Below are 13493 nucleotides of genomic sequence, written 5' to 3'. Positions count from 1 at the left end.
GGGAGGCTGGAGAGACCCAGCCAGCTGCCCGGGGACGCGCATGAGGATGGCCCTGGGCGCGAGGACTGGGCTACCAGCAGCACGTCACTCACGCATCCCACCCTCACCCTCTATCCCCGGGCCTGGCGCCTCCCACCGTCTCCCGCCTGCCCAGCTCCAGGGGACAAAAGAGTGAAGGGCCGCGGGGCTAGAGCGGCAACACCGGAAGCGCCCCAAACCCCTCCCTGCTCTTCCGTTTTGTGTGCGTGTGCGTGTGCGTGTGCGTGGTGCAGCCGGCGCGCGCGCTCTCTACCCTGTGCGTAGCGGGAGGCTGGTGCGCGCGCGGCTGATCCTCCTATAGCTCCCTTTTGCCGAATCGGCGCGACCCCGGCACCCGGCGCTCGCGCACGAGCGACTGAGAGTCCAGAGCCCCCTGGCCGCATTCGAAGAGTCTCATCTCTGCCACTCACTACCCCCCCCCCCCGCCCCCGTTTGGAGCCGCCCGCTCAGTGCGCGCGCGCCCCCTCCTCTCCTGGAGATGGAGCGGCCTGGGAGTCAGAGCAAGAAAGTCAAGCTGAGCAACGCGGTACAAAGCTGGGTGAGCGGCTTGGGGAGCTGCACCGGTAGCGTGGGGGGAGGAGGGAGAGCAATGGGGAAGCTGGTGGCTCTCTGCCTGCCTGTGCTGATGTGGCATTGCTCGTCTGCAGACCTGCTTGCGGAGCTCGAGAGAGGCAGCAGCCTGTGTGCCCGGTTCGCGGTCTCCGTTGCACAGGCTGGGTCTGCAGTTTGCAAAAGGTGAGGGGCGGCGAGGGAGGATGTGCACGGCACGTTTGCACAAAGGGGGGTGTTTCGAGCGAGGGTGACTTGAATCCTTGGTACTTGGCTGGGGTAGGGTGTGGTGGTGCAATCGGATTGTAAATGTCTCATTGAGAGATTATAAATGTTGCCTTAAAATGAATATACCTGTGAAAGTGTAGCTCCCGCAGGCGAGTGAGACTGGGTAACAGCACCTCTCTTCATTCCCAAGGGATCTGCCTCCAGGGGTCGTTCTTTTATGTTTTGAAAGTTGGGCTCCGGGGGAAGAAGTAGGAAGGAGGGTTTGCACAGGGAAAAATGCAGATTTCAGGCTTTCACTCCTGTCTTTTGCACCTTGGTTCCTCTGCTTCAAGTATGTTGGAAGAGGGAAAGATGAAGAATTCAGTGTACAATGTAACCCATTCATAAATCTGGGGCAGCTTGAGACAGAGGTTCTTTGTAATGTGGTGGCTAAATAGAAAGCTGTCAAAGTAAGATTTAAGCCAAACAATGAAAACCATGGTTCTTATTCATAGAGGTGTGGGCATATGGGCAAATCAATTTACAGTGCGAGGCCCCAGACTAGCAAACTAGGGAGAAAGAAGCATTCCCTGAGAACACTTACGTTGTTTTTGATACCGTGTGTGAAGAAAATGATTGGGAGTCTGAAAATAATGCTATATTTAAGCAGATGGCCCAACTTGATGATCACTTTAGATAAGCTATTACCAGCAGGACAGTGGGGTGGGAGGAGGTATTGTTTCATGGTCTCTGTGTGTATATAATGTCTTCTGCAGTTTCCACGGTATGCATCCGATGAAGTGAGCTGTAGCTCACGAAAGCTCATGCTCAAATAAATTGGTTAGTCTCTAAGGTGCCACAAATACTCCTTTTCTTTATATTGATATGATGACCAATTGTGCAGTGTGCTGCAGGGGTGGGAGGCTTCCCAGAGCATGGGCTTCAGTCCAAGTCTGAAGGCGTACACCGCAGTTAAACAGCCCCTTATTCCAAGCTGGTACAGTGTAGATGTGGCCTGTAATTGCAATGTAGACATGGCCTGGGATAACAATGGCTGAGCCATCAATGGGGCAAGATTCAACCTGTATGGGATTTTTTGGATGAGCTGAGAGAAGCTACCTGGATGTATCAGTGGAAAAAGTTGATGGTTTGGGAAAACTCAATCAGACTAAAGGATTATGTTGGAAGTGGTGCAGTCTGTTTCTCCCAATTCAGAGCGGGGGAAAAAAGACACGTCTGCCCAAATTATAGGGATAGTGTGGTTGAGCTTAGGTAAAGAAATATAAGTGTAGGATTCTTTTGTTTTATATCTTGGCTCTGCCTGCTGTATACTATTGGGCAAAAGAATAAACAGTACTTTGTGTTGAAGTTGTTGTTCATTCACTTTAATTAGCTGCTCTCATTGACTTCTGAAGGGAAACACTTGTAGATTCCAAATCCCAGTTGGACCTGCAGAAGTAGTCATGGTTGGTACCCAGCAAGCTGTAGCCCAGATTCTGGTCCAAGAGTAGCCAATGTGCAGAATTCAACCTCAGGAGAAAGAAAGGCCTGATACTTCCTGAGACCCCCAAGAAGGAACAGCAGTGCATAAGCCCCAGTAACAGTGTTGCATTTATGGCCTTTAGGCTGTTAAAAAACTTATAGCTATAAAGGTGCTGCTGAATTTGGCCACCAAGAATGGCTTATTTATATAAATCTAATTATATCCCTTCAGTATTGATTCACATCTGTAGATAAACCTTATTATATTGGCACCATTCATTTTGATATACATAAAGGCTTTCTCAGCATTTATATTGTAAAATATAAATCCCTGACTAAATTAACTGATCGCTGCTTCAGACTGAAATTAGACATACATAATCTTATTGCCAGGAAACACTGTCTTCAAGTAGAGCCAAAAAAACTGACTGTCTTTAGACTTTGTGTCCTTATTATTTTAGCACTTTTTGGTCTTTTTGCAACCCTTCTGTCTATAATTTGAAATTTTACATTTAAAATCAATTTAATATTTTGGAAAACTGCACATTTTGAGTGATCATTGTCAATTTTTCATAACATTTAATTGTGATACACAATAGTTTTAATTTTGCATAGTGGTGCAACAGTAATATTGATTTGCGTAACTTTAAGATCCCAAAAGTGGGATTTCCAAAAGCACCCAAGTGACTTAAGAACACAAGTCTTATTGACCTACAGTGACTTATCTGCTCTAAATCCCACTTTAAATAAATAATGTACAAGTGTTATGAGTAAGTGTATATTACATGCTTCCCCGAGACTTTTTCCTTACAAAAGAAAATTATTTTGAAGTATTAAGACTGAGACGTCCTTGTTTTATTGTCCTTGAAATTAAGGAATGTAATATTCTCTGGTCATTGTATAGATTTTTTTTTTTTTAATAATCAATGGTATATAAACTTTTTCTGGAAAATCAGTATTTATAGTGTGTCTCTGTTAGAACATTTACTCTTTCACAAGTGAATGGCTTATTTCTATTAAATGCGACTGGGTGGGCAGGGCTGAATGGATACTCTTGTTCTCCTCTACTGCAGTGCCAGCTGTTCCAAATACATATTTTTTTTCTTCTTTGAAATCAGGAAGTGAGTCTAGCCATGGAATATCTCCAATTTAGTATATGTACCTGAACTGGTTTGCTTCTTGAATCTATTCCAAAGTTGTCTCGCTACTGAATTAATACATTGGTTGCAGCCTTATAAAAGCCTCCTTGTTAACTTCCGCAGGCAGATAGAGCAAGAATTGGGAAACCCACTTGCTTACTGTTCAACTTACATGGAAACTGAAGCAGTCTGAACCATTAGTTAGTGTGGAATTGAAACTTTCATTTAAAAAAAATTCAAATGTACATTGGGACACTGTTGTTGTCTTTAATTAGAAAGGACAACAGCCCTAGTGTTCCTGCTGCTGTTCTTAGTTTTGCTAGCACAGTAAGTGACTGGATGCTTTTGCATCTTAGTGCAACCCTATGGGCAGCATTAAAACTGGCAGGAATCATGACAATTTTGCTCCGCATTCCCAAGCAGCTGATCCCAAGCACTAGAGCTGTTGCTGTGGACCAGGCTGGTAGCCATTGCCTCACATCTTATTCCCCTCTCTTTTTTTGTGCTGTTACTTAGCTGATTGGTTTATATCTCTGACTCATATGATTGGTACATTTCTGGAGCCCTGAGGTCACCTGGAAAACATGCCCACACAATTATTGAAAAACCCTTTTGTTCTGGAGGTATTTAAATGTCCAAGTGTACAAATGTTGAAAATTCTTCACCAAAAATCAAGCTGAACACAGAGATCTGTGTCAGCTCTCCCAACCCTTCCCTAGCCAAAAATGCTAGAGAATCATAGTTTGTCAAACATAATGCAACATGCCAAGTATAGACAGCAAAATAAACAAGCCAAGGTTAAGATGTGGTACAGAAACAGAGGTAATTTTCCATTATTTAGGGCAATGGTGCTAGAGCTACTGTGAATCATTGACTATTGATGATCCCGTTTTCTGTAATACCGGCTGCACAATTTGGTGGTAGGTTGTCTAGACTAGGAAAATTTGTACTGCATCAAAACTGTCGTAATTTCCCAATTATGTTCAATTGAGAACAAATTAACAAAGTCACTAAATCTTAGTGCAACTCTTTATTAAAAGCTTCTCTCAAGAGATTTAGTCTAGATCCAGCTTTTATTTGGAGTCATGGGGGTTTTGTCATTTATGTGAGAGGGAATAGTATTGAGCCCTTTGGTTTTAAAGGTGAACTGCAAAATAAAAAATGAGTTGTGTTGTTAGGAAAGGGGTGTATTCTGGGATTCATAACCTTTGGATTCTTTTTATGGTTTCCTGACTCACAGCTGCACCCGGTAGGTTTTTGACACTGAAAGTACACCCCTAGAGCCCACTGGCTGCTGTGCTGGGTGTGTGTGTCTCTTCTCCACTCCCTCAGCTTTCTGCTTGTGGAGTGCCTTGCATGGTGACAGGTTTCAGAGTAGGAGCCGTGTTAGTCTGTATCAGCAAAAAGAATGAGGAGTACTTGTGGCACTTTAGAAACTAACAAATTTATTTGGCCATAAGCTTTCGTGGGCTAAAACCCCCTGCATCAGATGCATGGAGTGGAAAATACAGTAGGTAGATATATTACACACACACAGAACTTGAAAAGATAGGGGTTGCCTTACCAACTCTAAGGAGACAAATCAATTAAAGTGGACTATTATCCTTGTGCTGATGCATGTTCTCTGTGTGTATAGATCTATATCAGCATGAGGATAATAGTCCACTTTAATTGATTTGTCTCGTTAGAGTTGGTAAGGCAACCCCTATCTTTTCAAGTTCTGTGTGTGTGTAATATATCTACCTACTGTATTTTCCACTCCATGCATCTGATGCAGGGGGTTTTAGCCCACGAAAGCTTATGCCCAAATAAATTTGTTAGTCTCTAAGGTGCCACAAGTCCTCCTCGTTCTTTTTGCTTGTGGAGTGTCTCTGCTAATTTATCCTTGGCCAGACTCTGATTTTGAGTCTTCCTCCCTAGGGAATGACTGCAGCGCCTCTTTCTGCTGCAGCTCACAGTTCTTCAAGCAGCAGCAGAATGATAATGACCCGATCTTTGTCACTTTCATTGCTGCCTACAGTTTTCTCTAGGACACCAAAGAAAACTGATAGGACTTCTGCTGCTGCAGCCTGGGAGAGCCAGCAGCAGAAGCACTGGAATAGTGTGCCCTGGGTTCTTGTTTTGAAAGGTATCTTTGGCACTGTGAGTGTGTTGGGGAATAGGGGAAAGTGAGAATGATGGCATTGTGTGTGCTACTGGAAATAGTCATAATGAATGAATGCTTCTTTTAATAGGTTAAACAGGGTCTTTCTTACATACAACCGAGCAAAAATATTTAATTTTTTAATACTTCAGGTTATTGTTAAAGAAGATGCCTCTGGGCTGCATCCCACTCACTGCACCCCCTCCCAAGTTGAGACTGTGCGAGATGTATGTGGCAGGGAGAATAAGGTTTCTTATGCCATTCAAGATATCTGAAGCAAAAGTAAGGCCTTGTCTGTATTACCGCGGTAAGTCGACCTAAGTTACACTACTCCAGTTATGTGAATAACATAACTGAAGTCGACATAGCTTAGGTTGACTTACAACGGTGTCTACACTGTGCTGTGTTGACGGGAGATGCTCTCCTGCCGACTTACCTTATGCTTCTCGGGGAGGTGGAGGACAGAAGTCGACGGGAGAGTAATATGCCATTGACTTAGCTTGTTTTCACCAGACCTGCTAAATTGACACCCGCTGCATCGATTGAGCAGCGCCAATCTAGCGGTAAGTGTAAACATGGCCTAAGAGCGCAGTGGTGATGAACATACTAAATATGGATGGTTGGTATTTTCCCATTATAGTTTCTGCAGTGCACCTTTTTAGTACTCTGTATCATATCTCTGAACTTCTCTTAATTAAACATTTCACTTTGGACTCCAAACTACCTGTCTCCCATAAACCTCACTTTAAAACTATCAAATTGCTGAATCCAGAAAGTGAATTTAGTAATGTCAGTGTGTTTGTTTAAGCTAATTCAGCATTTTTTGAGAATCCTTTTCTAATGTGCTTTGTGTTTTTGTTTTTCCCCTTTATTGTCATATCTCTCATGATCTATTGTCTAATTACCTAATTTAGGCCTCAATCTTGCAGTGATTCACATGAGCAGCCCTCTACACCTTTGTGAAATTCAAGCTCCTCCTCCTTCTCCTCATCTTCCCTGTCCATAAAATCCTCAGGCACGGCGGAGAGTACCCATCATCGGAGTCCACGGACAGGGGTGGGGTAGTGGTGGCGGCCCCCCTTAGAATTGCATGCAGCTCAGCGTAGAAGCAGCCTCTGTCTTGGCCTCTGTCCTGGAGTGTCCGTTTGATTCTTTGGTTTTCTGGTACGCTTGTCTGAGCTCCTTAAGTTTCGCACAGCACTGTGTTGCGTCCCTGCTGTAGCCTCTGTCCCTCATGGCCTTGGAGATTTTTTTGAAATGTTTTGGCATTTTGTCTTTTGGAACGTAGTTCTGGTAGCACGGATTCCTCTCCCCATACAGCGATCGGATCCAGTACCTCCCGTTTGGTCCATACGGGAGCTCTTTTTCGATTCTGGGACTGCATGGTCACCTGTGCTGATGAGCTTGTCTGACCAAACAGGAAAGGAGATTCAAAAGTTTCTGGGGCTTTTCCTGTACATCTGGCCAGTGCATCCGAATTCAAAGTGCTGTCCAGAGCGGTCACAATGGTTCACTGTGGGATAGCTCCTGGAGGCCAATATGTTTGAATTGCATCCACACTAACCCTAATTTGAAACGGCGATGTCGATTTCAGCACTAATCCCCTCATTGTGGAGGAGTACAGAAATCGGTTTTAAGAGCACTTTATGCCGAAAAAAATGGCTTCGTTGTGTGGACGGGTGCAGGGTTAGTTCGATTTAACGCTGCTAAATCCGGCAAACTCGTAGTGTAGACCAGGCCTAAGGGACTGCCATGCTGATCACTCTGCTGGTTTAGGGCCTTAGATTGTAAGGTCACCATGACAGGAATGTCGTCTTTTTTGACTAGATTGTCACACATGCTTACAGTGCTATATAAGTAGGTTATTTTTAATTTTTTTAATTATAAAATAATTCTGTATGAAAGGTTTTGGCCAAAACTATTAACCCATCTCCCGTAATCCCTTCTCATCCACGAACAATGTCCTAGACAGATGGAAAACATATTATGAAAGCGTGTTGAACCACACACCTGCTGACAGCTGTCCAGAGCTATGTGATCTGCTAAATCATGTGGCTGCAGACCTAGGGGAAAACACTGATCATCTGGGATAGCCTTTCATACTTCCTCATTGACAAAGTTGCAGAATGGCAGTGCTGCTGGACCTGATGGTATTCCATCTGAGCTACGCAAAAGTGCCTGAGAATCAGTGAGCATCAGCTTGCATCGACTGTTCTTAAAAGTGCGGTCATCAGACAGTTTACCACCAGAATGGAAAGTTGGCATCATAGTGTCCCTGTACAAGGGCTAAGGATCTCACACCGAGTCTGGCAACTGTAGGCTGATCTCATTGTTGTCAGTGTCTGGGAAGGTCTTTGGTCTCATTCTGTTTAGTAGGATGCAGCTGCTCCATAACAATCAGGTTTCACTGATGGGTGATTAACAGTGGAAGCTGTCCCTATCCTCCAGCTCCTGGCTGAGCTGTGCCAAGAATTTAACCTCCTGCTTCACGTGGTATTTGTCGACATAAAAGCAGTGTTCAATTTGGTTGACAGGTCAGCACTCCTCACACTGAAAGGAGTTGGCATTCTAGATGTTTTGCTAAACCTGGCACGCAATCTTCACACCAGTACTAGTGTGAGGAGTGTGCTTTGATTCATGGCTTTTGCTGTGTTTCAGCACAATCTCAGGTGTGCAGCAGAGATGCATTCTAACCCTATCACTTTTCTGTTGAGCAGCTGACTGGATATTAGGACTTGCCGCTCCACATGTTAGAATCAAGGCTGGCCAAGAAGCGTCCACTAATCAAGACTATGCCACTGACATTTCCTTGCTTGTGGAGAAGGCAGAGAATTTCAGCCCTGCCCCTCAAAGTCTCCAAGACACCACCAGCACTTTGGAGTTGACTGGTCTTCTGCCATGAGATGTAGCTGGACCTACAGAATCCTTGGTGCAGGTGGAGTCAAGTACCATGGAGAAAACTTGTCCAGTTCATCTATCTAGGTTGCAAACAGAGTTCAAATGATGGCAGCAAACTGGACATTTAGACTAATAAGAGTTGCTGTCTTCTATGTGAAGTTTGTGTTTTACTTAGCACAAAGACATTTTTGTCTCCCTGAGGCAAAGTTCAGGATCTGTTAACCCCGTGTGCTACCTGTATGGCAATATGGGTCAGAAACCTGGATCCTCTTACAAGCGGGCTTGGAGCGCCTAGAGGCATTTCATATGTGGTCTATTGGCAGATCCTGAGCGTAAAGTGGTATGACATTTAGTGCAGTCAAAATCTTCCAGCATTCTGGTCTCCTCATTGCATATTCTTTGCCAATGCCACTAGGATAGACAAAAACATCCCAGCACACTGTGCTGTCACACTTCCCATTGACATGCAAAGGGGTGCATGCCTTTGTGTCGTTATCTGATAAAGTATGACCATGTAGATCACTGTTGCTACCACTGTTATATAATTGCAACAAATCTTGTACAAAATGTGGCATGTAAGGTTATGAGTATGTTATGTGTATGCACGTATCATTATTGTATTTGAAGTTATGAGTATTGTATTTATACCTGGATTTCAAATGTTTGCTCCTGGGGTAACACCCACAAGATATTTAGCCTGCACATCTTGAGGGGACTATTCAAATTAAGTGGCTCATCAAGGAACACTTATCTCACAATGGACCATGGGAGAGGCCTATCTACAGATAATGAACTTTCTTTCTGTGACTAAGCGAAATTATGCATGGACATGTGATTTGCCCATGTGACTCCAAACTCCATCTTTTACCTGTAATTTTCTACTAGCTGTGCTGAGGGCTTTGTTTGACACAGTGGATTTCCCTCCACATGGCAGAAGCTATAAAAGGTGATAGAAACGTGTCAATTTGCCTCTTTCCTGCTCAAGCCTCTGGACTATGAACTTACACTAATGGGCGCATTCTAACCAAGGGACTGAGGATCTTCCAATGATTTGGAAGCAACCAGAGACTTGACTTAAGCCAGCAGTTTATTCCATCACAGCTACAAGCCTGAACCAAGAACTTCACAGTTATTGTATGTATTTTAGAAATAAACCTTTAGATTTTTTAGATACTAAAAGATTGGAAACAGCATGATTTTTTGGGTAAGATCTGACTTGTATATTGACCTGGGTGTGCGTGGTTGGTCCTTTGGGATCAGAACCACCTTTTATTTGATGAAACTGGTTTTAAAGAACCACCCATCTCTAAGTTTAGTGGTTTTGGTGGTGATACAAGGGCCGGAACTGCTGTTCTGACTTCTTCTGTTTCACCACACTGGCTAACAAGTTTACTTTTGTTGCTGGTTTGGTATAACTCCTGGGAGAATAACCTCCAGTTTTGGGGTGTGTCTGCCCTATTTCTCAGCAGTTTGTCCTGAATTTGGTATTCTCAGTTGTGACCCACGGAGGCATAGTCTTGACTCTACCTGATGCTGCCTGTGGGGTCACCTCAGACACTGTTGGATTTTGAGCCGTATCTGGGAACTTCATTGCACAACAGCTGCAACATCATCCCATGGTAGTCACTCTGTGTAAGGCCCATCAGATCTCAAACCCAGGCCTGTAGAGCTGCTAGGCAGCAAACACCTCCCTGTTGCAGCCAGCAGCAGCGGTAGCCAGCTCACGCTCCATTCCCCATCACCTGCTGCAGACACAGACCATGGGAAATCCCACTTCATAGGGTAGTAACCTCATGGCTCCTGATTGGCTCCCCACCGCATATAACACCCAGGGGCATTCCAGGAAGTATCCAGTGTGGATCTTCTGTAGCTGCTGTGACTATTCCTGATGTCTGCTCTTGAACTCCTGGCTTCAACCTTGGCTTGATTTAGACCTTGGCTCTTGACCTGGACCTGAAACCTGACTTGGACTCTGGTCCTTGGTATTGATCCTGTCCTGGAATTTGACTATGAACTCCTCCACTATTGTCAGCCTCAGGTTTGACCTTGCTCCAACTATTTGTCCTGACTGCCCTCGTCAGGATCTTGGCAGTCTGGCTGGTGCAATGGTCCTCAGTAGACTATATTTGTTTGATGATGGGGGACCCCCACCTCCTCCACACACACACAATCCTAATTCCTTTTAATAACTTTTCATAGTTTTTTAAAGCATTTTGCTAACTTTTCCTCTAACTGAATAGTCAGGAATTGGAATGATAGTTGAAGGTATTTTAGAAGTTGAAAGAAGATTTACCTAAAGGCAGGGTGGTCTAGATGTTTGAGTGCAAAACTGGAAATCGGACCAGACATGCACAATTTACAGGGGAAAGGACCCCTTTTGGGGAATTTTAGAAAGGAGCATTAAGCCTTATAACTGGAGCCTTGTTACAATCCTGTGAGAATAGTTTTCCCCTTAATCTAAAGAATTTACAGTAGTGCTGAAAAAAATCTAACTGGTGTTCTAATTACCTAAATAAGGGCATTTTAGCATCGGACCTCATATTTTTAGCCAGTCAAATTTGCATGCAATAATTGACTAGTCCAGCCATCCCTATGGTGGAAAGTGGGGAGTTCAGTGTATGCGGTTCACGCAGGTGGTCTGTTTAATTTCCTTTGTACCCTTTGGCTTTATGGAGCTGCTGATCTATTCAGTGTTAACTTTTGCTTTTATTAGTTTGCCTGCCAGTCTCGCTTTGTATGTGTGAATAACTTAACCTAACTAACTCTCCTTTCTACAGGGAATGCAGAGAGCTACCAATGTCACTTATCAAGCCCACCATGTCAGCAGGAACAAGAGAGGCCAAGTGGTGGGGACGAGAGGTGGCTTTCGCGGCTGCACAGTCTGGTTAACAGGTACAGTCAAACCCTGTGCATGGATTTATGAAGGTTTTCTTCATTTTTGTTTACCCATTGTATCTTTTTTTTTCTTCTTTTCAACTTTTTCTTGCTAAATGTGGGTATGAGGCTTAGATTAAAACAAAGGGGCTTGTCACGGTGCGAGACTTGCCCCTGCGGCGCCTCCTGCTGGCCTCTCAGGGACTTAGCTCTTCCAGCCTCTGGCGCGCCCTCTGGAGGCTGGTGTCCCTCTTGCCGCTGGCCCTCGTGTCCCTCCTGGACCCCGGTGCCCCTTTTACCCAGGGTGCTGCCCCCTGGCAGTACCCCCACAGTCTCTGGGTCTCCCCTCCCCAGGGAACCCCAACCTACTATCCCCACCTCGCCTCAGTCTTTGGCTACTGCCAGTCACCATTGAGCCTGCACACTGGGGCGGACTGCAGCGTATAAGCCAGTCATCACAGGCAAGGGAGGTTTGGACCTGCTGCCTCTTCCTACCCGTGGGCTGCCCTGTTGCAACCCCAATACCCTGTCTTAGGCTGTCTGCCAGGCCTGCATCCTGGGGCTTTTCCAGTCTGGACCCTCCCAGCTCCTCTGGCCTTCCCCAGCCCTCGTACGCTCCCTAGCAGCCAGGCTCAACTCCCTCCACAACTAGAGGAGGCTCGGTCTGCTCCTGACCCACTGCCCTCTTATAAGGGCCAGCTGAGCCCTGATTGGGGTGTGGCCACAGCTGAGCCTGCTTCCCCCAATCAGCCTGGGAACTGCTTGCTCCCAGCCACAGCCCTCTCCTGGGCTGTTTTAAGCCCTTCAGGGCAGGAGGGGTGACCACCCTGCTACAGGGCTACTGCTAGTTTATTGACTGCACAGTCATGGAGTAGGGAAAAGTTTGCTTATGTCCTAGAGAGAGCGCTGAGTGTTGCCTGTAAAAGGAGATACTCAGTCCTTTGTGGGGGTGGTGTTTTTTTTTGTTTTTTGAAGAGAGGTTCTTGGAAAGGGAAGTGTTCTATAGAATCACAGGTCTCATAAAATATACAAAGTTTTTGTGTAGGAGAGCAAATGTTTCTCTTTAAATCTGTGCAGTGGGATCCTGGTCAGGCTTGCAGGAAATTACTGTAGGATAGACCATAAAATGGTCTTTCTGCTTTGAACGTGATTTTGAGTAGGCCAAATATCGGCTTACATTTGTGTAAACAAGACAGCACCATGCCAGTGTTAGGGAGCTTATTCCTTCACCCACTTACTTCCCTGGTCCTTCTCTCATGAACAGAGAGCAACAATACCCGAAGTCCAAAGGTGCAAACAATTTGATGTTTATTGGGGTGAACTTCCAGTAAGCATGATTCCAGTTTCCTTCCTTAGTGTCCCCCTTTCCAGCTCTGAATCCAGAGAGCCTTACACCTGTGTCTCTGTTCCCATTCCTGCCCTTAGCCAAACATGATTCCAATGTCCCCACCCCCATTCCCTGTTCCCCCACCCACTTCCTGATTGACTGCAGACTATATAGTAAAACTTGAGTTCTGCGTAGCTATACTGTAACCAATCGTTTTACTGAAATTTAACTAACCAATCCTAACATATTGTAACATGATTATTTAACCAATTATATCCCACCACCTTAATTAGTTTACACCCAGCAAAATTAATTATACAGAAGACAGAAACAAACACAGAACCAGACAGAGATTATACAGACAAACAATGGGGAAATGGGGACTACTGTGATAGAACAAACACAGAAATGAGGATTTCACATCCCAGCTATTGATAAGTGAGTTCTTGCCAGACAGGATGCTATCAAACTAAAGTTTCCTTTTACATCTTCTAGGCACTTCCCTTTCTCTGGAGGCGATAGGCATTATCAGGACAGGATTGTATTCCGAACAGGCCAATAGCACCTTATTTCAATGTGACTAGTTTGGAATGTGAGGATGTGACCGGTCGCTTCCCAGCTTATGGCTGTCTCTGTTGCTTAGCCAAAGGCCTTAGCCTAAGAACAGGGCCTCAGACTGTCACAGTAAGAGAAGGACCTTACGCTGGCAGACAGTGATTTTGATTCTTTCTTTTATACCTCTATAACTAGCCAAGTGATAAGAATACATCTAAATTCTTAGAGTATAGGCCTTTACAGACAGGCCTGAATATCTATATCCTAACAGCCAGGATCA

General features: G+C 44.9%; 1 protein-coding gene across 2 annotated transcripts in view; it reads left to right on the top strand.

Moving 5' to 3' along the window:
• The first annotated feature begins 439 nt into the window (after nt 1–439).
• The window catches only part of PAPSS1 (3'-phosphoadenosine 5'-phosphosulfate synthase 1), a 73398-nt gene continuing 60344 nt past the window's right edge, over nt 440–13493 (top strand). The window contains exons 1-3 of one of the 2 annotated variants that reach the window (XM_048847158.2): nt 563–577; nt 687–774; nt 11235–11349. In XM_048847158.2, coding sequence (XP_048703115.1) covers nt 11238–11349 — 112 coding nt within the window. In that variant the 5' untranslated portion in view covers nt 563–577; nt 687–774; nt 11235–11237. Of the gene's footprint in view, nt 578–686; nt 775–11234; nt 11350–13493 lie in introns of both variants that reach the window. The other variant, XM_048847157.2, reaches the window with a different exon arrangement.

This window comes from Caretta caretta, chromosome 4 (assembly GCF_965140235.1).
Source record: "Caretta caretta isolate rCarCar2 chromosome 4, rCarCar1.hap1, whole genome shotgun sequence".
NCBI classification, from domain to species: Eukaryota; Metazoa; Chordata; order Testudines; family Cheloniidae; genus Caretta; species Caretta caretta.
This window is presented reverse-complemented; position numbering and strand designations above follow the sequence as displayed.